We start from the raw sequence: 23,486 nt of genomic DNA on the forward strand, positions 1-23,486 counted from the left end.
ATTAAACAGAAAACAGCCTCGCGAAGCTGAGAGTTAGGAGGAATCTCACTCCGAGCTTCAAACGCAAACCCCTTTGGCTTATCTCGGCGGGTTGTAACTCGGGGGAGAGGTGGGGAGCACTCAGATGGCGCCCGGCCCAGCCCTCACCGTGAGACGGAGACGTAGGGCTCCGTCCGGGCGTCCGCAGGGCAAGGGACCTGGGGCTTTAGACGTCCAGGCGCGGGCAAAACGGGGTGCGCGCAGGAAGAGGGGGCGCGCGGCGGGGAGCGCACGGACGAGGAAGGCGCGCGGCGGGGAGCGCACGGACGAGGAGCGCGCAGGAGCGCGAGAGCGCGCGAGAGCGCGCGGCAGGAGCGCACGGAGGAGGCGGAGCGCGCGCGGCGGGAGCGCACGGACGAGGAGCGCACAGGAGCGCGGGGAGGAGGCGGGGCGCGCGCGGCGGGGAGCGCGGGGAGGAGGCGGGGCGCGCGCGGCGGGGGCGCGGGGAGGAGGCGGAGCGCGCGCGGCGGGAGCGCACGGAGAGGAGAACGCGCGGCGGGGAGCGCGCAGGAGCGAGCGCGGCGGGACCCCCCAGTCGGTGCCAGGTGAGTGCCCACCACTTCCGATCCTCAGCCCGGGCTGGGCGCGGCGGGGGCGCGCTGGCAGCCGGGTTCTGCTTGGCGTGTGGGGGAGCGAGGCGGTGTTTGGGCTCCCGTGGGTTCCGGGTAAAAGCGGGGGGCACCCCCTTCCGGTTGTCCCCACTGCCTGCCTGAGCCTCCCCTCCTCCCCCAATGCCCTCCACGTCGCGGGCTTCCCGGGCACCTGAAGTTAGTTCGAGCAGAGCCCCGAAGGGCCGCGCTCGCCGAGGGCGGGCACCAGGGTGGCCCGTCCCGGAAAACCGGGGGCCCCCAGGGGACTTGCCGGGGTCTGCGTGCGTCTCTGGGCAGGGGCCGTGGGAAGCGCGCGTTTTCCGATTCGGAGGTAGACCTACTGGGGGGCGCGCCGTGGTCCCTGGCAAGTGCCTGGCTCTAGGCACCCGCGGACCCCTCTGACCCTCGCCCGCTCCTCGTCCCCGCCGCCCTTCCCCGGGGACCCACGGAGCGGCTGGAGGTGGCCCAAACCCCTGGTGGAAATTGCGTCCTGCGCAGTGACCGCGCCACCGGCGTCCACACCCGCGCGAGCCCCGCCAGGTAACCACATCACGCGGTGAGCCCGGCAGGTCGGGTCAGAGGCAGGCGAGAATGCGCCGCGCTCCAGCCAAAGGCAACCGAGAGCCGCTCCTCCTTGACCTCGGAAGTTTCCCAGTATTGTTTTACAGACTCTAAATTTAAGCTTGCAGCTTTCTCTTTTCTTTCATTTCTAACCGCAGTAACTAGCCTCAGAAAACTTTTAACTCCGTCAGGACCCAGCGGGTGCAGAGCAGAAAACCTGCGTGTTCTTGGGCCCCTAAACAGAGCACAGGGTTCAAGTGCTGTACAGTAGGAAGAAGCCCGCCCTAGCTCCCTTGTAATGCGGACATTTCTTTAAAAGAAAAAAATTTTAAATTCGGTAATGACTGTGAAAGGAATGGAAACACTAGCCCAGGTCTGAGGAGAATAATCCCCAAAACAGCTTTATTAACTGTGTGCTGCTTGATCTGTGACTATCTCTAAAGAACTACATGTTCCGTGTTCTAGCACCACTAGGAACCCTGCAAAGTACAAGCCTGGCTGTTATAGGCTATTTTTCTAGGTGGAGAAGGTGTTTTCGTTCATGAGGCCCTTGTGGAAATACAAACAAGCGCGCTATTTACTTGGGACTGGGTAGAAGGGATGGAAGCTGAAATCCTTCTTGCCAGGCTGACAGTGTATGTATGGAATCTTGTGTATTTTCTGGCCCAGGCTAGTAAGAACACCCTTTTTGGGCGGGGACTACTCCTGTCAGTACTCAGGCTACTCCTGGCTGGGTGCTTGGGGTCACCATCCATGATTGTCCCCCCCACCCCGACTCACACAAAGCATGTGTTCAGCACTGCCTCCCACTACTCCAGAGTTGTGATTTTTTTTTTTTGTGGGGGACATGGGGTTGGGTCACATCTGGTGATGCTCAGAATTTACTCCTGGTTCTGTGCTTAGGGATGACTCCTGGCAGGGCTCAGGGGGCCATATGGGATGCCAGGGATCAAGCCTGGGTTTGCCTGTCTAGGAACAAGTGCCCCGGTCCCTGTCTAATCACTGCGAGGCCCCTCCCCCAGCCCCCAAATTTTTTTTATGAGCCGGATCTGTCCCTTGAGAGCTGCGGGTGCTGCGTCCTGTCTTCTGGGAAAGGTCTGACTGCAGCCAACTTGGAAGTTCACACACTTTGGGGTAAGGGGGGTGCCTGAGAGGGAGGCTGTGCCCACGGGCACCCCAAGTCCCATCCTGGGCACTGCATGGTCCCCCGAGCACCCCTGGGAGCCACCTCCAGGCACTGAGCCTGGAATGGTCCAGGGGTGGCCCCTTCCAGAAAAGTGACAAAAATAAGAGGACTCAAGAGAGGACAGGACTCAGGCACTGGCCTTACATTCAGGGGAGCCCGGTTTGATCCCCGACACCACAAATGGTTTCCCTGAACATTACCAGAGCCAGGAATGAATGCTGAGCACAGCTGGGGTGGCCCCCAAACTTAAACACTGAGTAAGTAGACGACATTTCATTTCATCATCCTGTTAATCGTCGATTGCCTCGAGCAGGCCCCAGTAACGTCTCTTTCAGCCTAGCCCTGAGATTATATTCAGGGCTCTTTAGGAGAATGAGACCCATCATTGTTACTGGTATTTGGCATATTTGGTAGGCCACGGGGAGTTTGCCAGACTCTGCCCTGTGGGCAGGCTACATTCGACAGCCTGCAAGTTTGTCCAAAGTAGGAATGAGATAATAAGATGTCGCGCGGCCGCAAATGCGGCCGCGCGGTTCCGGGATCTGGATTTTATAGTCTCTGAGTCTTGGCCGCTGATGGGATTACACGGCGCCAGGGGGCCAGGTGGTGGGTGTGACCCCCGCCTACTGGAATTTGGAGGATCTGAGTGGAAGATGCTCGACTCCAATTCGAGTAGGCTTGGAGGTCTCGGCCCCGGAACCCCGCGTGGCTTTGTCCCTCTGCCAGTACCTTCATGTGTGCGGAGAGTGGTCTCAGCATGGTGGTGGCTGGTCCTGGAGGTCTTCGGCTGCCGTAGCCCTGGTCGGGGCGGGGAGGAATGACAGAAAAAAAAATACCATGCCGAGTCCACTGTGAGACAGCAGATGGCCAAAGCCACAGTGATGGTTGGGAGAGGATGGGAGAGAGGAGGGGTGCTTCTGGGTGCTTCTGGGTTTGTCTGTTCCCAGTGATGCCCGTGTGTGTGTGCGTGTGTGTGTATGTGCATGTGCGCGTGCGTGTGTATGTGTGTTTGTGTCTGCGTCTGCATGTGTGTGTGCATGTGCGCGTGTGTGCGCGTGCTTGTGTGTGCATGCATTTGTATGTGCATGTGTGTGCATGTATGCACATGTCCATACATGTGTATGTGTGTGCACATGTTTATGCACATGTGTGTGCGTGCATGCGTGCACACGTGTGTGCATGTGTATGCGTGTGTGTACATGTGTGCACATGTCTGTATGCGTGTGTGTGCACATGTGCGTGTGTGTGCGTGTGTATGTGCATGTGTGTGCGTGAGTGCATGTGTGTGTGTGTTGGAGGGTGTTTTCCAGCATGCCTGCTGCAAACAGCTGCAGAATCATTGAGAAGCATCATCCTCTTTCCCTCCCAATCATCCCTCTGGAGCGTGTCAGTGGTCGGAAATGACCGTCCCAGCGCGAACGTCTCCAGGGACACACAGACATATCCCGTGAACAGCCTTGCGACCTAAACGAATTCAAACCGGATCAAGTAATCCTGTGCGGCAGCCTAAGAGACACCTGGCCCCGGGTCTCCCAGCTCCCCGACACCCGGGAGCTTGTTGCTGGCACTCTGTGTCGATGTTACAGATGGTCTCGAATGACTCTGGAGCAGAGTCCTGAGACCTGGAGGCAGAGAGATGAGGGATTTGGCTGGCGCAGAGCCTAGATGCTTGGGAACACGAATCTGCAGGGGTGCTGGACGCCTTCCCACGGGGGCTGGCTCCCCACTCTTGCCTGCAGGAGGCCGGATCTGGCCCCTGGGCCACAGCAAAGGCACCACTGGCTCCTGCTAGATGCGGTTTGTCTGACATGCCTGTCCCCACACCCTCCCTGACCTTATGAATGAAGGGGCTGCTGGCCACCATGGAAAGCTCTGTCCACACCCATGCAGCCCCGCCACCCAGTGGGGATAACCGCAGGCTCCCCTGCGCCTGTCAAATGCTCTGTTCCCCCTGCCCCCATCTCCTGGACCCTCCCATGGTCACAGCATTCATCCGGAAACTTCTCTGAAGAAAGGGGGCTTGGGTTTGTGGCCTGCGTGGGAGACGAGTGAGCCCGAGTGCGGCCCTGCACTCGGTGGACGCTGCTGCAGCCGCTGTTTCGTGCAGTGACACCAGCAGTGCTGAGTGTGTTGCTTCTGACCTGTGCGGCTGTCGCCAGGCTCAAGCTGCAAGAGCTGCCGGAAGTGCCAGGGGCTCAGCCAGGGGCACCTGGGAAGACTGACTCCCGGCTCTGTGCCCTGGGGACCGCGCGCTGCAGGCCTGTGGGTCTCTTCTTCTGCTGCTCTGGTCCGGTTTGTGCAATCAAGTCTCGGGGGCTGCCCCGTTTGGTGTCCCCAAAGTGGCGCCTGAAGTTCTGAGTCTGCCACCCCTCACTGGATATTTTCTGGGGGATTGAATAGAAAAGGTTTTGTTTGTTTGGGGGCCACACCCGGTGGTGCTCAGGGGCTCGTCTTGGCTCTGAGTTCAGGAATTACTCTTGGCGGTGCTCAGGGGACCATAGGGGATGCTGGGGATTCAAGGCAAGCACCCGACTTGCTGGACAATCTCGCTGGTTCCTGAAGTGAAATTTAAAAAAAAATAATTTAGTTTTGTTTTCTATACCATTCCTTTGCAGTGAGCACCTGCTACCACCAGGGTTTGCAGAACTTTCTGGAACATTTCTGAGCTAGCCACGGGTGCCTAGCACATGGGGGATGTGGGGGGTGGGGGGCGAGCCTGGCTGAGTCGGGTTAGGACTTGAGGAGTGGCCACACACTGGCCGCTTCAGTTCTGAGTCGAAGGACTCAAACCCCGTCCCTCTTTCTTGCTTTCTGCTTATTATGGCTCGTTTGTTTGTTGGTTTGATTGGGGTTTGGGGCCACACCCAGAAGTACTCAGGGCCGACTCCTAGCTCTGTGCTCAGGAATCACTCCTGCTGGGTCTCAGGGGACCATGTGGGGTGCCGGGGATCAAACCTCAGTTGGCCGTGTGCCAGGCAAGTGCCCTGCCCGCTGTTCTGCTGCTCCAGCCTCTGTGCTTATTGTAATTTTTTTTAGGGGGGTGGTACCACACCCAACCATACTTGGAGGCTGTTCGTTCCTGGCTGTGCGGGTGCTTGTGTTCATACGAGTGGTCAAACCTGGGCCCTGTCCGTGAGGCTTATGCCCCTGAGCTAGGCTTCTGGCTTCCTTGAGGTTTAGAGAAACTTTCACTGGCTTGTCTTTTTTTTTTTTTTTTGAATCACCGTGAGAATAGTTACAAAGCTTTCAGGTTTAAGTCTCAGTCATACAATGATCAAACACCCATCCCTTCACCAGTGCACGTTTTCCACCATCAAGGACCCCCAGTATACCCCCCATTTCACCCCTCCTCCGCCAGTGTGGCAGATGATTTCCACTTTATCTCTCTCTACTTTGACTACATTCAGTTTTTCGACAGAAGACCTACCATTATTATCAAATGATGCCTTCTCGGCAGATCTGAATATTGGGGAAAAATTCCAAATAATAATGGTAGATCATCGGTTTGTCTTTCGGGTCACCCCCGCAGAGCTCAGGGGCTGAGCGACCGGTCCCTGGGGTGCAGACATGCAGCCAGGCTCCTCGCAGACAGAGCATGCACCCCAGCTCTCACCCGACCAGGAATTAGAGCTCTTGGAAAGTGTCCGTGAGGGGGGGCCCACTTCTCCCTGTTGGGTCTTGCCGTGGTTTGAGGGGTGTCGGTGAGGGGGAAGTGCATTCACACCCACCTATGAGACCAGACGCCCCCAAAGCCTCTCTGCGGGGACCCCATGCTGGCCTGCGCTGGCCTGTAGCCTTTCTCTCCCCAACTCTCTGTGCGTGCCAGGCCCCTGCCACTGCTCACCCGGCCCTGACCTGCACCCGTGACTCAGTGCTGAGCTTGTGGGACCGGCTGCCCCCTCTGCCCTTCGCCACTGTAAGAATACGGCAGGGGGCTGGGAGGCACAGATAAGGACCGCGGGATGGTGTCATGTTCCCAGCAAGTGCTCCCCCGGCAGCAGCGCCTTCTGCTCCTATTCCATGGGAGTCTCACGAGCCCCCTGCTCTGACCTGCCGTGAGGCCCCCTCGCATTTCCGCAGCCACCACCCCCTTTCCGTGGAGTCAGCCCGTCTTTTCTACTTACATTGCCTTTGGTTTCCTGAAACAAAAAATGTGGAAAAGCTCATGTATTTCTTCCTCCATGAATATGGGGCTAGTAGATGGTGCCACAGTCTGAATGTGGGGTTTGGGGGGTTGGTGTTTGGTCCCTGGCTACTGAGGAGGGGTTGGTCTGGGCTAAGTGGGGAAGGAGAGACTGTGTGAAGACCCCTGAGGTGGGCACTTAGAGCCCCGCTCCCAGCAAAGAGACGCTGGAGGAGGGCGAGGGGTGCCCTGAGCTGACCCAGCTGAGGTCGCCAGAGTTTTTCCTCCCACCCCCGCCCCAGCACACACATTTGCCGTTTGGTTGGTCAGGCTTGAAGTAGGTCCGGTTTGGAAACCAGACTTGTGTACGACCTCACCAGTCTCAGATGGCGTCCTGCTTGATTCTGCGGTGAGGACGGTGAAAAGCTCAGCCCAAAACTTGAGCTTCTTGCAGTGGGAGCAACAGTATAGCCGGTGAGGCGTTTGCCTTGCACATGGCCAACCCAGCATCCCATAGGGTCCCCCGAGCACCGTCTGGGGTCATACCTGAGTACAGCGCCAGGAGGAACCCCTAAGCATCGCAGAATGTGGGACAAAAAGAAAACAAACAATCTTGAGCTTCTCAGGCCTGAGAGGTGCCCCCAGACTGAGCATCTGGTTAGCATGCAGGTACCTCGGGTTTGATCCCTGGCACCTCACGGCCCACCCAGCTCTGCCTCCACCATCCCACGCACCGCTCAGGCCTCCCAACCAAAATAAAACAGGAAACGAAGTTGGGCTTTTGGGGGAAACAGAGATGCCAATCGAGTGGGACCCGTCTCAGAGAGACCCCATGGGGCTCAGCTTGGCATGGGCTGTTTCTACCACAGAGGCCAAAACTGTCTAACCAAAGCTCAACCCAAACTGGGATTTGCTCTTTTTTCCTTTAATTTGCTAAAGAATCTAGAAACGCAGCGGGCCGCCAGCCTGCCAATTTAAGAAAAAAAAAGAGAGAGAGAATAAAAAAGCTCAGTGTGTTTCTCTCAGCAAACATCTCATCTGTCCGAGCAACCATTGCTCTCTTTAAAAAACAAAACAAAACTATTTTCCCCAGGGGGCTGGAGTGAAAGCATAACAGGTATGGGGCTTGCACGAGTCCCACCCAGGTTCGATCCCTGGCACTACATATGGCCCCCTGAGCACTGTCAGCAGCGATTCCTGAGCACAGAGCCAGGAGTGAGCCCGAAGGACAGCTGCGTGTGGCCACAAAACAAAGGAAAAAGGAGACAGTGTCGGTGCTCAGTGTCCCTTGAGTCCCTGGATCTGGCTCTTGAGGAAATGCATCCTTCCTAGTTACTTTCATCATACAAAATGCAGTTTTGGAGGGTGAGGTGGGCCACTGTGGTGCGGGGCGGAGGGGCTACTCCCAACTCAGGGATGGGGTCTGCTCCCAGCAGAGCAAGGAGCCCCCCAATGCTTGGCCCCCGCCCCAGTAGGCGAGACACAGATCAGCCCACTGAGACACCTTTCTGGCCCACAGACCCCATTTTCGTTAATGTGGTGTAGATAAAAGCAGAAATCAGACAGGCAGGAGTGGCCAGTCAGGCGGGGTCCTCTCTTCTTGGCTTGAGCAGGAGCCCAGCAGAGTGGCCGCCACGCAGACGGGAGCCGCTGGCCAGGGGGGCAACAAGGCCTAGCTTGTGTTTACCGATGATTTCACCCCAAGCGTGGACATTCCACTGAGCGGGCGGCCTCTTTATTCTCCCCCACAGCTGAGCCGGATGAAAAAGTCCATTCATCATATCGGGCCGTGGTTCCCATGGGGGCTCCTTCATTTTTACTGTTCTTGAAAGGCCACAAAAATGTATTTTTCTGAGAGGGGCGTGGCTCTTCCGACATCACTGTGGGGGTGTCTATGCACAGGCTTTAAAGAGCGTTTGTTTCCTGGAATTGCTTTTCTAGGTTTAGAGATGAATCTCCACCAAATGCCTGGGACTAGAAGCGGGGGGAAGGGCGATCAGAGTGGCCTGTGGGCGGACACTGGTCCATCTCTCCCTTACGTGATGGGGTGCTCATGGGTGCTCCCCCCGGGGCACGGTGAGGTCCGGGAAGTGGGGGTATCTCGAGAGACTTAGTGGAGCCAGGAGACAGGACAGGGTTAAGGTGCTTGATTTGCACATGGGAGACCCAGGTTCGATCCCTGGCACGTCAGATAGTCCTCTGAGCACCACCAGGAGTGATAACTGAACACCACCAGGTTTGTCCCCCAAGCCCCAGAACAAAACAAAAAGAGGCTTATTTCTACACCTTCCCCGTTTAAACTGCGCCACTACTGACCCTCAGCACCTGGTTAATCGCCCTCTTACCCAGCCATCCTCTGTCTTGTCTCTCCACCTCTCATCCGCCCATCACCCTGTGTGGATCTGTCCTGCATCCCTCCATCTCTCCTCCATCACGCATCACCCTCCCTCTCCTCCATTCATATCTCCGTCTCCGCATCTGTCTGTTGCTGGGTATCAGACCAGGGGATAAGGTCTGCACCGTGATTCCATGCGGTTCAGGCCCCCCCCACCCCCCAGCTCCGCCTGGGCCCGTCCTTGCCGAAGCCTCCTCCCAGCCATGTGCTGGAGCAGCTCTCGTCCTGTCTTAAGCTAAGGCAGTCGTGCCAAACAAAATTAGTTCCGTGTCACGTGGGACAGGTGGATCATTTTTCCATTCAAGTTCAGAACTCCCCGAGACAATAATGTGATTAAACAAATGTGATTTATGTGGCCTGCCTCTCAAGATCCGAGCCCGAGGAGGTCCGATTCCCTGCCCGCCCCCACCCCTGGGGTACAAAGTCTATGCACGGGCTGAACTTGAGGGAACTTAATCTATTGTATTTTTTCCAGCTCGGATTCCGCCCTCAGTGGGATCTGGTGGCCCTTCCCCTAGTGGATGCTGAGTTAAACTGAGACTCAGGACGAGCCCATCTTCAGAGTGGGGGTTCTAGGCTGTTCTTCTGTCCTCGGAAGCCCGGGTCTGCTGGCTCTTGAACCTTCCCAGGAGGAGAAGCGGTCCAGGTCAGTCCTGGTCTCTGAGCCTCCACGGGCATCGTGGCTGCTTTCCTGCCTGCGCTAGGAGTCAGGAGCGTCTGGGCCCAGGACTCGGGGGAGTTTGTGGCGTGAGGGGACATGAGGGACAGCTGTCTGGTGGCCCTCTGCCTGCTGTTGGCCCGTTTCTGGACGGGGATGGGAAAGGCCACGAACGTGTGTGTTCCAGGTGTGTGCCACGCAGCTGCCCCACCGGCCAGCGTCGGCCACGTGCTTCTGATTCTAGTGGTTTCAGTGTGGCCGGCAACCCTTGGGGGCTTTGCTTTGATCCCAGTCCTCAGAAGTGCCCCCAGAGGGAATTCCTCTGGAGGAGACTGGGCAGAGGGACTGGGACTGTAGCCCAGACTTGGCTTCCCGAAGGCCCTCCGGGGGGTGTCCCAGAGTGGACATGCGAGTTAGTGCCTCTGACAGGGCTGCTTGTCCATAATGATCTAATTTTGGTTAATCTAGCATTTTGGTTAATAATCTGTGTGTGTGTGTGCATGTGCGTGTGTGCGGGCGCGCATGTGTGGGGTGCCGGGAGCCCTGGGCCTCACACACACAAAGCAAGCGCTGTCCCCCTCCGTGGTCTTTCAGCCCTGCCGTGGCTTTAGCTCACTCTTTTCTTTCTGTTTTCTTTTGTGCCCCACCCAGTGGTGCTCCTGGCTGTCCAGGACCACAGGCAGGGCTCAGGGGACTGCCTGGGGTCTGGGGATCGGACCCAGGTTGGCTGCGAGCGCGGTTAGTGCCCTCTCCACTGTCCTAAAGCTCCGGCCCATGCTTGTCCGTTTTTGCCCACTGACGAGGCTGATCTTCTCACACATACTCCTGAGTCATGTGGGTTTCCTCACTTGTGAACCGCTCGCTGATATTCCTTTTTCGTTTTCTGATAAGTTTCCTGCCTTATTCCTGTCCCTGTTGATTTATAAGAGTTTGTGTTTTATTTTAGAGTGGCGACAGGGATCCGCCCAGGGCGTCACGCCTGCCCGGCACTGAGCTCTGAGGAAGAGAAGCATTTTGCTTGCCTCTCATGGTTGGGGGATGTCTTCTCTCTGCTCGCCACTGGTCCATGAATGTAACCCTGGTGGCTGTCATTTTTGTACAGCGTAATCACGGGAACTTTCACCGCGTGGTTGAAATGCTTGCAGTCAGGACAAGTATGTCAGAAAGCTTCACGGGGCAGAACAGGATGATGTTCAGAACCTGAGAGACAGACACAGTTAGCAGGTAAATACACTCAGGAGTTGAAGACAGTGGAAAGACGCATTTTTTTTTTTGCATCTTGGAGCAGCTGGGGCTCCCTGCTGGCCGGTGGGTGAGTGGGGTCACTGCTGGACACTAACGAAAGTTCCAGTTGGGTCAGCTACTTCATGATAAACCGTGAAGCCAGAGAAAAGCCAAGTAGAAAATGTGGGAGGTAACTGCTGTGTCTTCTTAGGCTAGGAAAGGCCTAAGTTTGCAAAACCCCTAAGACATAAACAACAAACGTGGATACATTCAACAATATAAGAAAGAACTTTTTTAGGTCAAGTTACAGATTAAGCAAGAGAAATTTGCAATTCATGTCCATATTTCCATTGCTGCAGTGAGACGAACTCTCCTCCCCCGTGCCCCCACACCCCCAGGACCCCCTTCCTGCCCCCCCCCACTCCCAGGACCCACTTCCTGGCCTTCTCCCCAAGACTGGGCTCTTTCCCCAGGGCACCTCCTGCGGGGTGCTCTGGGGCCCATCTGAGTAGACCCCGATTCCTTAAGAGAGGAGAGAAACCACCATGCTGAGCCCGTACAGGGGGACCCCCTTGGGCCCCTCTGCAGGACTGCATGAGCCCCCCCCCCCAGACCTTCAGCAGCGCCATCTGCAGGTCTAACGCAGAAAGGTTTGGGGGGCAGCAATGCAGGAAGCTCCTCTGCCTAGTGTCCACCACAGCAAGGGCCGCAGCCAGGAGCACTGTCCCCGTCCTTTCCCACAGCCCAGCTCTCCCCTGGGTCTCTGCCCTGCAGAGTGAGGGAGTGAGGCCGTCTGTCCCTCCTCTCCTGGGGACGGGACTCATGCAGAGTGCTTGGGGGGAATGGGGAGCAGGGAGGTTCAGGGGTCAACCTGGCTACTCTGTCATCCTGCCCAACCCACCACCATCGCTCAGTGCCCGGGACAGCAGTGGACGCCTTCATCCGGCTGGACAGCAGTGCTTGGTGTGCCCTCCATGCGAGCGTGTGTATGTCCCATCGGTGTGCTGCTTGGCGGCATGTGTGATATCTCTGCACATGTGGGAGAGGTGAAGGTGTATGCAGGTCTCTGTGCTTACGTGTTGTGTGGGCAAATGCTGTTGTCACATCTACCGCCGATTCCTTAGACGATCCCGTAGAGAGTCTCTGTGCTAATCTAAGCTTGGGAGTTGTTGGCAGGTAGTTTTTATTATCGATTCTGTAGTTGATATAAAACCTCTGTATTTTGGTGGGGGTCAGCGGGGGCCACACCTGGCGGTGCTCAGGGCTCACTCCTGGAGGGCCTCAGATGTGCTGCTGGGGACTGAACCTGAGTCCTCCGTGGCCAAGGAAGGCGGTCTCTTGACACTAAGCCACACTGCCCGCCCAGCCCTGCCCTCAGATGCCTTAGTGCTCAGGGCAGGCAGGCAGTGAGGCCAAAGGGCATCCAAGCCATGCCAAGTCCAGCGGCCCTGCCCGCAGCAGCTCACCTCCAGTGCCTGTGACCCTCAGGGTACCAACGGGGGGAGGTATCCTACAAAATAAAAACAACCTCCCCTCACTTTCCTGCCCATTTCTGGGGGGGGGGGGGCGTCAAACCTAAGACCTTATGCATGGGATACACATGTCTCACCTCTGAGTCACATCCTCAGTGTCCCAAATTTCCACTTTTGTTTTGGGGCAACACCTGGTGCTGCTCAGGGCTTATACCTGGCTCTGAGCTCAGTCACTCACTCCTGGTCGGGTGCAGGAAACCATACACGGTGCCAGGGATTGAGTCCAGGTCAGCAGCTTACAGTCCCTAGTCACTGTCCTATCTCTCCATCCCGGCTTTCCAATTTTAAACCTTCAACATTTAACTTTTTTTTTTTCTTTTTTCTTTTTGGGTCACACCCAGTGGTGCACAGGGGTTATTCCTGGCTCTGCACTCAGGAATTATTCCTGGCAGTGCTCGGGGGACCAGAAGGGATGCTGGGAATCAAACCCGGGTCGACCCGGTGCAAGGCAAATGTCCTACTCGCTGTGCTATCACTCCAGCCCCTAACTTTATTTGTTTTGTTTTGTTTTTTTTCAATTTTTAAAAACCATTTGGAATAGGGACTAGAGCGATAGGACAGCTGGGAGGGCGTTTGCCCTGCACGCAGCCAACTGGGGTTCAATCGCTGGCATCCCATAGGGTCCCCTGAGCACCGCCAGGAGTAATTCCTAAGTGCAGAGCCAGGACGAACCCTTGTGCATCACTGGGTGTGACTCCCCCCCCCCCATACACACATCAAAAAATATATATTTTTTGTTACCAAATCATGTTACCAAATATATGTGTATGTGCTGAATATTCTGGTTCCCCGTCTTGCTTGCTGTTACGTGACTTTGACATCAAATGATTCCTCGGAGAAAGAAAGGCAGATGCAGGGAGGGGTAGTTCCTGCTCTGATCTGTCAGGGTTCCTCTGAGGAGCTTCTCTGAGTAATTTCTGACATCTGAGATGACAAGGCCCTCCCTATTAGAGTCATCGCGAATGGTTGCGCTTCTGTGTGAGAAGCGTCCACATCTGCAGATCAGTGGACCTGCCGCCCACATGCTCTGCCCTGCGGTTCAGGCTATCGGGCGGGACTCAGCCACCGAGCCGGGTCTTGCTGTCATCACCGGCCGGCCGAGCCCTCCTTCCCCATTCCTTATCTTTTGTCTTCTGGAAGGTTCTATCAAATTCAGCTGTGTATTGTGCCTGGGCTGAATCTCCTCCAGGGGCATGGCAGGTGATTTGCGGTCTTTGCTCCGGGGACGAGTTAATGAATGAAAACAGCAATTCCTGGAAGGAAGAAGGTAGAGTTCCTGATGACACCCTCGGGCTCACAGCTCCTTAGTATCCAGCACAGAAATGCCGTTAGCGTCCGCGCTTCCGCCAGCCCAGAGTCCCAGAGCCGGTACCCTGCTGCCATTGTTCCCCCCAGCCCTAGATGGTGAGGGCCTGCGAAAGACGCCGGGGCAGGAACAGAGAGATAGTACGGCCGGTAGGGTGTTTGCCAGGTTTGATCTCCGATACCCTGAGCACTGCCAGGAGTGATTCCTGAGTGCTGAGCCAGGAGTAATCCCTGAGTGCTGCCGGGTGTGGCCCCCAAACAAGCAAACAAACAAGAAGCCATGGACTCAGAGGCAGAAAGTCACCCAGATATGGAACGTCTGTGTCTGTGTGAGTGAGCTGAGCCCTCAGCCTGTGGAGAAGGTGCCAGAACGTTCTTCCGTGAAATTTCCAGCACCAGCCTTATTTGAGGGGGGGTCAGGGAGTTGAGTTGGGTTGGGTTGGAACCCAGGCAGACCCTGGTATTTGCAAGGCATGCATTGTTCCACCGAGCTGCAGCATCTCACAGGCTCTCTGCATTTTATCCCTCCCCCTTAAAAATAGCTCCTACCAAAAGGGACGCTCCTTCACTGTTGGTGGGAAAGCTGACTTTCTGGAAAACAATATGGACAGTCCTTCAAAAACTAGAAATTGAGCTTTCATATGACCCTGCAATACCAATTCTGGGAATATATCCTGAGGGTGCAAAAAAAAGCACAGCAGAAATGACATCTGCACCTGCATGTTCATGGCAGCCCTGTTCACAATAGCCAGACTCTGGAAACAACCCGAGTGCCCTAGAACAGATGACTGGTTAAAGAAACTTTGGTACATCTACACAGTGGAATACTATGCAGCTATTCGGAGAGATGAAGTCATGAAATTTGCTTATAAGTGGATGATCATGAAGAGTATCATGCTAAGTGGAATGAGTCAGAAAGAGAGGGACAGACAGAAGGACTGCACTCATTTGTGGAGTATAAAATAACATGACATGATGGTGGAAAATGGGCACTAGTGGAGGGATGGGTATTCAATCATTGTATAACTGAAACCCAAGCACAAAAATTTGTAAGTCTACAACCGTACCTCATGGTGTTTCACTAATAAAAATTTAAGGAAAAAAAATAACATGACATGAGACTGACACCCAAGGACAGTAGACACAAGGGCCAGGAAGACTGCTCCATAGTTGGAAGCCTGCCTTATGAGCTGCGGGAAAGGGCAGCTGGGGTAGAGAAGAGATCACCAAGACAATGATGTTTTTAGGGATTGTTCAGGATGTGAGATATGTGCTGTACATAGATAAAGGACCAAACGTGATAACCTCTCAGTGTCTGTATTGCAAACCATAATGCCCAAGAGTAGAGAGAGAGTAAGAGGGAAATTGTCTGCCATGGAGGCAGAGGGTGGGGTGGGATGGGGGCGGGGATACTGGGGACATTGGTGGTAGGGAATGTGCGCTGGTGGAGGGATGCGTGTTAGATCATTGTATGACTGAAACTCGAACATGGAAGCTTGTAACTGCATCTCACAGGGATTCAATTTAAACACACACACACACACACACACACACACACACACAAATAGCTCCTACCTGCTCATGACGGGGCCAGCTGGGAAGGAGAGCGCCATCCAGATCTGCCCCCTTCGGGATGTTGACGTGTCCCTGTACTCACTAACGCCTGCCGCTCTGTCTCCGGTTTCTCCAGGGCCGACCCGGGGCTGAGGAATGGGGTCCGGGCGCTAAGCCCCATCCTGAGGTCCCGCCAGCACCCGAGTGTCCGTGGGGATGCCGATCCACCAGCAGAAGTCGGAGATGGAGCCGGACCTGTCTCCCGGCGACCAGAGCAGAGGGGGAAGCCTGGAGAGCCGCAGCAGTAGCTCCCGTTCCAGAAGCTTCACTCTGGTGAGGGAACATTGGGTTTCTGGGACACCACCCGGTGGCCAGGCCTGGCTGGCTTTGCCCACTGCACCTGTTCCTTTAAGAAATACCGTTATTCCCTCCACTCAGGCAAGCGAGCGAGCCCGAGTCCTGGGAACCTCACTTGGGGAGGTGCCAGCGCAGTTCTCACCGCCCTGGATCAAGTGTTTTTCTCCCTCTGGGGCAGGGAAGAGACATTCCCTCTGCAGCCAGGCTGGGGGCTGCCACGCAGGACCCTCCTGACCCGAGACAGGGCCCAGGCACAGCAGGAGCTGCTGCCTCTCAGAACCCAGGAGCCAAAGAAGCGATAGTCAGGGAGAGCGAGGGCAGCGCTGGCCCTAGAGGGATGGTCCCTAACTTCGCCTCGATGCTTCTGCGGCCCCTCACTCGCCAGGCTTGGGCCGCAGGACAAACTCCCGGCGTTTTCATGGAGTCATTCCCGCCGCGAGACTCACTTGTAAAGTCCTGGGCCAGGAAGGTTGGATCCTCATGCATTGCATTCTGGCGGCCCAGGTTTGATTTCCTGCCCCGCCTGGTCCCCTGAGCACTGCTGGGAGTCCCCCCTAAACACTGCACTGGGATTGAACCCACTGGGCGTGGCCCCTTGAACAAACAAGCAAGAAGAGTCTGTGGCGCTTCGGGGCCGTGGGGGTGGGTGCAGGAAGTGGCCCTGATACAGAAGGTCCTGCCAAAGTGTGAAGTGGCCGACTCAGGAACAATGGCCGAGAGGCTGCGTGAGGGGACATCAAGGCCATGCGTCACCGAGGGCTCTCCAGGGAGCCCGGAGGCCTCACTTCTGTACTTACCCTTTGTTTCGCTCTCTTGTTGAACTTGAGTCGAGCTCCTGAGACCCCGTGTCCCTCAGGAGTGAGCCCGGGGATGGCCCTGCCCTCCTGATACAGTCCCCAGGGAGGCCCCTGCTCTCACAGGAGGGGACCAGAGTCTGAGTGTTAACGGCACCACCCCTGGCCCCAGGGTGCATTTCTGGGCTCAGCTTCCAGGGGACACGTGGGGCGGGGGTGGGGGCTGGGACTGCAGTCTGTCCCCACAGAAGTGGGGTAAGGGTGCTGCAGGCTGCAGTGGATGAGCAGGGGGCTGCGTGGGGTGGGGCGGGGGGGGGGGGCCGAGGGCTGACCGCTGCCTCTGGGGATGGCCCTGAGCATGGAGGCTGATGACCTGAAGGGCCTGAGCAACAGCACAGCAGGGAGGGCGCTTGCCTTGCATGCAGCCAACCTGGGTTCCGTCCCCCCAAGTACCGCCAGGAATGATCTCTGAGCACTGGGCCAGGAGTAAGCCCTGAGCACTGCCAGGTGTGGCCCTTAAATAAAGCAATTACTTGCAAAAAGATTTCCAACCTGGTGTGCTGAGCAGGATCACCGCCACAGCGTTGGAGGATGGTTCTGGAACAGCTTAGGGGATCGATCAGGTATACACACACACACACACACACACACACACACACACAGTTGCCTCCCGTCACATGCACACCCCCCACACTCATGCATAGCCCCCCAGTGCACACATACATGCACCCATACCCACACAACCTACTCATACATGCATGCACCCTCACGCCCCCACACGCACTCACGTGCACGCACATGCACCCCACACATGCACACACACATGTGCACTCACGCACACACTCACACACACACACACACACACACACACACACACACACATACACCAGCCAGTGTGGAGCTGAGCGTGGCTGGCTCAGGCACTCCCCGCATCATGGTCCTTCCTCATGGCCGTGGTCGGTCGAGGTGAGGCCCCTGGGCCCTTTCTCTCCTCCGAAAGGGGCAGTGAGCCCAGAGTTCTTTGTTCAGAAGCAGCACAAAGGAAAGAACAAACGCTTCAGAGCTTGATAGGGGCGGGGCGCTGTGGCGGGTGTTTAAAGCTTGCTCCACTCTTTGTCCAACCAAAGGTATTTCTTTCTTCCCCCATCGTTTCTGCCCTGTCAAACTCCGCTGCAGCTCTGTGCTCCTGGCCCTGGGCCTGAGCCTGACCCTCCAGGTCACCCAGAGGTGCTCGGTGGCTCCATCATGCACATCACGAGGCCACAGGCAGCCCACGTGGGCCTGACACAGACCCAGCATTTGGGCTTTCTGGCTTGACATACGAGAGATGTGACTTCTTCAGAGAGGGAGACTCAGGGGTGCGTGCGGAACTCCTGCGTTCCCAAGGCAGAGCCCTGTTACCCTGGGGACCGGAGGTGCCCGACGCCAGCGTGGCAGATGGAAGGGGGAGCCATGGTTTTCTGGAGAGTTCTACCGTGGTTGGTTGTGGGGCCACACCTGCGGCATGCTCAGAAGTAGCTGGGGGGGAGGGCGCAGAGGGGAGGGTGGAAGCCAGGCCTCACACGCCCCAGCCCAGCCTGCTGTTTCCCCAGTAGACCCTGGGCTTCGGGAGCTGTCGGGGTGGGGGGCTGAGAGTCGGCAGATGAGGCCATTTGTCAGACTGTAGGGCTGGCGGGATGAGAGAATCACTCGGGGCTGGGCCGCTGCTGAAGCAGGAACGAACACTGCCCAGGAAAGCCTCCGGGAGAGAGGCTTGGAAGGGGTGCATGTGTTTGGTTGTGAAGAGATGTGATGTCCCAGCCCAGGGGTGAGGGGAGGGGAGGAGAGGTGAGGAGAAGTGAGAAATGAGGGGAGGTGAGGATAGGTAGGAAGGGAGAGGAGGGTAGGAGAGGTGAGAAGTGAAAAGGGAGGGGAGGGGAGAGGAGGGAAGAGGGGAAAGCTGGTGAGGGGGGCATCAGGGATCTGGGGGTGAGGTCCAGTGTGTGGCAAGCGAGGCTGAGGAGACCTCTAGGGCAGGAATGAGCTCAGTGAGGAAGGCTCCCGCTTCCTCCACGCCGAGACCCGTCTCCTCTCCCCTCGGCGCCATGCCCTGGCTCTGCAGAGGTGACCCTCATGTCTCCTCTCCCCTCGGCGCCATGCCCTGGCTCTGCAGAGGTGACCCTCACCCGCCCGTCTCACAGGCTGTGCTCCTCAGGGTCTCATCCAAGCCGCCCTGGCGCCCAGTCCCGTCTCAGGGACTCCCCGCCGACTTGCCCGGCATCTCCTCCCCAGCGTGTTCCCTGTGGGCGCCCGGGCCCCAAGCGCTGAGTCACCTGAGGCGTGTTCCTGCTCTGCTGGGCATTTGCGATGCTGTTTGCACGGCTGCAGCGCACGGGGCGCGCAAATATTTGAATGTATGATTCAGTAGATGCTGGAGGCGTGGTGTCACGAGGAGGATCGCAAAGCTGAAGCTGCAGCCTGGGGACCAGTCGGGTCCCCCCCAACTTTACTGTTTGTGTCAGTAAAGTTCGATTGAAAGCAGGCTGAGCTCTGGTCAGATGCAAATTGACTGTAACTTTCACTCTCCCTGGATGGGGGAGTCGCTGCTTCCCAAGGACCAGCAAAGTCCCAAATATTGATGATCTGGCAAGAAGTTCACCCCGACTGGCGGTGGAGGGGGCGAATGGGGAAGAGTCTGACTTAGCATCTTCATCTGGGCCTGAACCTAGCCCTCCCAGCCGGGACCTAGACTGGGGGGGTGGGGGGCGGTGGGGGGATTTCAGCCTGTGAGTCCCACCCTGACCCCTCGTGATCGCCAGGAACCCCGCATGGCTCGGGGCTTTTCTCCTTGTTGACACCCTGTTCTGTCTCCTGTCTCCCCGCCCTGGACCCCCAGGAGGACGAGAGCCCGAGGGACCTCACGCATGAGGAGAAGGATGTCTTGGATGTCCTGCAGTTTTTTGAAGAGACAATCGACTCCCTGGAGGCGGCCTTGGAGGAGCAGGGAGTCTGTGATGGTGGGGCGTCCCACCGCTCCCCATGCCCCCTGGAGCCAGAGGACGTCATCGACCTGGTACCCCCGGGGCCCGCAGCTGAGGAGGCTGCACCCCTGCCAGATGCAGTGATGCAGGCAACAGGTACAGGAAGGGCTGAGCCAGGTGTGTGGTGCCGCGGCCAATGACCAGTGAGCGGACTTTTCCTTGGTCCTTTCCCCGGCTTGGCCCACGAGGGTGAAAGCAGGCCCCTTGGACCGTCCCCAGAGAGTGAGCCTGAGTGGGTGTGAGACTGTCAGTGGCGCTGCTTCCCCGGGGAGGGTGTGATCTGTCATTGGTGGCTCGAGAATTTGAGGGAAGAGAGCAGAGTGGCCGGAGCCAGAGCACAGCAGGCAGGGCATTGATGCAGCTGACCTGGGTTCGTTCAATCGCCAGCACCCCATAGGGTCCCCCAAGCACCACCTGGAGTGGTTCCTGAGTGCAGAGCCAGGAGTGACCCCTCCACACCTACCCCCCAAAAAGATCAGAACAGAGCTCAGATCTGCAAAAGTCCTGTCCACGGGATGCTGAGCATGAGCTGAGCATGAGGGAGGCAGGCCGGGGGGACGGTCACGGTCAGAAATAGTCGTGAGCACGGAGGTGAGGATTGGCGACCCCGAGAAAGAACAGGAGAGAAAGCTTGACTGTCCCACCACCTGCAAACTGCTGTCATTTGTCACAACAAATTGACTTCTTCCCTTGTTTTGTATGCAAGCCCAGCGATTCACTGGGCTGGGGCTTGGGGGAATGACTCCAAACATGCAGGATAGTTTGCAAAGCAGTAGCCGAAGATGAATTTCCTGGTGTCTTTTGTTTGTTTGTTTTATTTTGGTTTTTTTTTTCCCCCTCTTACATATTTTTTCTTTACAATTTTTTTTTTTGTTTGTTTGCTTTTTTCCCTTTGTTGGTTCTCTTTTTCCTCTCATGACTTTTTTTTGGGGGGAGTGAGTGTGAAACCTAGGGGTGCCAGGGCTGACTCAGGGCAGTGCTCAGGGATCCCCATGGGGTTCTGGGGATTCACTGGGGTCTGCCTTGTGCTCAGCAGGTGCTTCCACCCCGGTGCTATCTCTCCAGCCCATCTGAATCCCTTCTACCCGCTTTTTTTGGTTTTAAAATCACATTTCTTCCTTGCAGTCGAGCCCCCAGTTCCCCTCTGGACCAGCTGAGCCAGTGAGAGCGTCAGCTCAGGTCACGGGGCCCCGGGAAGCACCTTGAACACCAGCGGCTCCTCGAGGGCCCCTCACATAGTCTTGCGCAGCCGCGTCCAGGCCAGGCCTGGCAGGAGGCACGGGGAAGCCTGGACCGGCGGCTGGAGACGGGGTTTAGCATGGGGGTCTTCCCAAGAGTTTGTGCACTGCAGGCCCCCGCTGGCAGCCCTCGAGGATGGGTGGGAAGCGGGTGTGTGCCACACTCACTGCCTGCCTCAGTTTCCCCGCTCAGCAGAAACTGACTTCCTGCCCAGCAGCACCCTTTCTGGGGACCCCTTCCGAGGGCCTCGCAGAATTCCTTACACAGACACCACGCCTTAGAATGTTCTCTAGCCCAGGCTACAAGGGTCTAATGGGTCCTCAAACCCTCCTAACCCCTGGGGGAAGGGAATCACGGTGTGTTTTCTTTCTGCTGGGGGTTGGGGCCATACCGGACGTGCTTGGGGCCACTCCCAAAGGTGCTGGGGACGGGCCTGTCTTTGCGGGTGATGCCTTCCGGCAGCTTCTCAGGCTTCTTCTCCCTCCCAGGGACCCCACTTGCCGGAAAGGAAGACGCGGCCCTCCCCAACACTGGGGGACAGGGCTCTCCCGAGGTGACCCTGACAGATGCTCCCGGCCCGGAGACCCCGCCTCCGACTTCACCCATTGCTGCAGCCCCCGGCCGGCCCCGGAGGGAGCCGCTGTCCCCGTCTCCGCCCGCAGAACACCCCAAACTGCCCCGCTCTGTGCCCACCCCATTGATCATCGCCCAGAAGATTTCCGAGAAGCTGGCCGGAGACGAAGCCCTTTCGCCCACGTCCCCCTGGAAGGAGGGCAGGAGGACCCTGCCGTGCCCGGGTGAGCCTCCCGCAGGGCCCCGGCCCAAGCTGCACCGCTTCCCCAGTAACATCAGCCTCACCAACAGCGCCGGCCGCGACTTCAGCCAGACCATATCCAAGGCAGCGGTCAGCGTGCAGGAGCGCAAGGCACGCGTCCTGGCCAACATCAACGGGGTGGCCTTCCCCGCCACGGGGGAGCTGGGAGACCGGGCCGTCCCCAGTGACCTGGCGGGGCGGCCGGGGCCTGGCCAGGAGGCCGCCGGCCGGCAGCAGTCCCGGGGGGTGCAGACGGACAGGCCCCCTGCCTGGGCCAATGGCTTCCAGAGCCTCCACGAGGCCCTCACGAGCCAGCCCACGCCCTTCATCCCCACAGGCAAGACGGTTACTTTCCGGCCCGAGCCAGCCGCCAGCAACAGGCTGGCCCGGCACCAGGCCAGCAAGAGCGTGTACGAGCCGCGGCTGCCTGAACCAGGCCAGGACATGGCCCGGCCACGCTCGGGCTCACTGCCCCGGGCGGTGGGCTTCAGACCCCAGGGCGTCACTGTGCAGTTCTCGGGTCGCGGCTCCACGGAGGAGGCCCGGAGGGAGGCGCTGCGGAAGCTGGGGCTGCTGAAGGAGCACCTGTAGGGAGGATGGACCGCAGAGACTGAGGGAGGACGGCCCCAAGAATCCTCCCAGCGCCAGCCTGGGGGCCGGAGCCCCGGGTACTCTGGGACTTGTCTTCACTGCCACCTGCTTTGTCGGGCCTCTGGAGGGGAGGTGTATGCTGGCTGTCCTCCCTCTTGGGCTCGGGGCTGTTTCCCCATTTGCCTGTGGGTCCCGCCCCGTCGGCAAGAAAGCACTTTCCTGTAGGAAACACACAGCGGCTGTGGCCGCCCCTGGCTCAGTCTCTGAAGGGCCACGGCAGGCGTGCGACCCTGGGAAGGCCTGTCTAGATGTTCTCGATGCAGGATTTGGTCTGCCCGTTTTTGTGTTTTTTTTTTTTCTGTAATGGGCCAGGAAGGCAGAGCTGGGGAGGGGGTGTTTTGGAGAGAGCCGGGCTCGTCAGATGCTGGCGACTGTGCCGCACTGAGTGTCTGCAGCCGTGCTCCACACTTGCCAGGATGCAGCGTCACGGACTTCTGGAAACCCCGTCACGTCATCACAGGATGGCGTCTCTTCCCAGCCTCTGCTGGGCAGGTCCAGAGTCGGGGGCCCCTCCTGGAAGGCACCGAAGGACACAGCCTGTCACTGTCACTGTTCCATGACCCAAAGCACTCCTGCCCACGGCGTTCTGCAATTAAACGTCGTCTTCCAAATTGGCAGTTCCTGTCCCTTTCTCAGGAGCACACCTGGGGTGGGTGAGGGCTACCCCAGCGGTTCTGGGGGATCAGACCTGGGTCTCTGGAAGGGGAGCGGGCGGCATCGAGTCCTGGAGTGCTGGAAGGGCTGTGTCCTCCCGGGCCATGTGCTTCATTCTCTGACTGTTCAGAGCTGGAGTTGAAAGCGTCTGCAGAGAGCTGGGCCAATCACAGGGGCAGCCCCGCCCTTCTGTGGCTGTCGGGCCACGCTCTTCCTGGCCAGCATCATGGAGATCCAGTTCTGAGACATGTCGCAAAGGGGCCTCCTGCTGTCACAACATCTGCCTTAACTCCACTCTGTGTGTGTGTTTGTTGTGTGTATGTGCGTCTCTGTGTATGTATGTCTGTGTCTGGGTATATGTGTGTGTTTCCATGTGTGTAACTATATGTGTGTGTCAGTGCCTATGTGACTCTGTGTGTGTCTGTGTCTGAGTATGTGTGTTTCTGTGTGTGTGACTGTATGTGTGTGTCTGTGTCTATGTGACTGTGTGTCTCTGAGCGACTGTGTGTGTCTGTGTCTGGGTGTATGTGTGTGTTTCCATGTGTGTGACTGTATGTGTGTATCTGTGTCTCTGAGTGAGTGTGACTGTGTGTGTGTCTGTGTCTGGGTGTATGTGTGTGTTTTCATGTGTGTGACTGTATGTGTGTGTCTGTGTCTATGTGAGTGTGTGTCTCTGGGTGTGACTGTGTGTGTCTGGGTGTATGTGTGTGTTTCCACGTATGTGACTATGTGTGTGTCTATGTCTATGAGAGTATGTCTCTGTGAGTGTGACTGTGTGTGTGTATGTGTG

General features: G+C 57.4%; 2 protein-coding genes across 2 annotated transcripts in view; both read left to right on the forward strand.

The window, feature by feature from the left end:
• Positions 1-23,486, forward strand: part of SEC61A2 (SEC61 translocon subunit alpha 2) — a 257,743-nt gene that overhangs the window by 72,587 nt on the left and 161,670 nt on the right. The gene's annotated exons all lie outside the window — the stretch shown is intronic.
• On the forward strand, positions 503-21,982 carry PROSER2 (proline and serine rich 2). Its single transcript, XM_056114582.1, has 4 exons — positions 503-584; positions 15,304-15,500; positions 19,194-19,434; positions 21,066-21,982. Exons 2-4 carry the CDS (start codon positions 15,384-15,386, stop codon positions 21,980-21,982), a joined length of 1,275 nt encoding a protein of 424 aa, XP_055970557.1. The 5' UTR covers positions 503-584; positions 15,304-15,383.

Source organism: Sorex fumeus, unplaced genomic scaffold, assembly GCF_029834395.1.
Source record: "Sorex fumeus unplaced genomic scaffold, SorFum_2.1 ptg000026l, whole genome shotgun sequence".
NCBI lineage: Eukaryota > Metazoa > Chordata > Mammalia > Eulipotyphla > Soricidae > Sorex > Sorex fumeus.

Bases quoted from the DNA above. Each gene is read 5' to 3' on its own strand.
- PROSER2 (XM_056114582.1), top strand. From the start codon at position 15,384: ATGCCGATCCACCAGCAGAAGTCGGAGATGGAGCCGGACCTGTCTCCC. The intron at 15,501-19,193 runs GTGAGGGAACAT...CTGGACCCCCAG, and splicing joins GTTCCAGAAGCTTCACTCTG to GAGGACGAGAGCCCGAGGGA. The intron at 19,435-21,065 runs GTACAGGAAGGG...TCTCCCTCCCAG, and splicing joins TGCAGTGATGCAGGCAACAG to GGACCCCACTTGCCGGAAAG.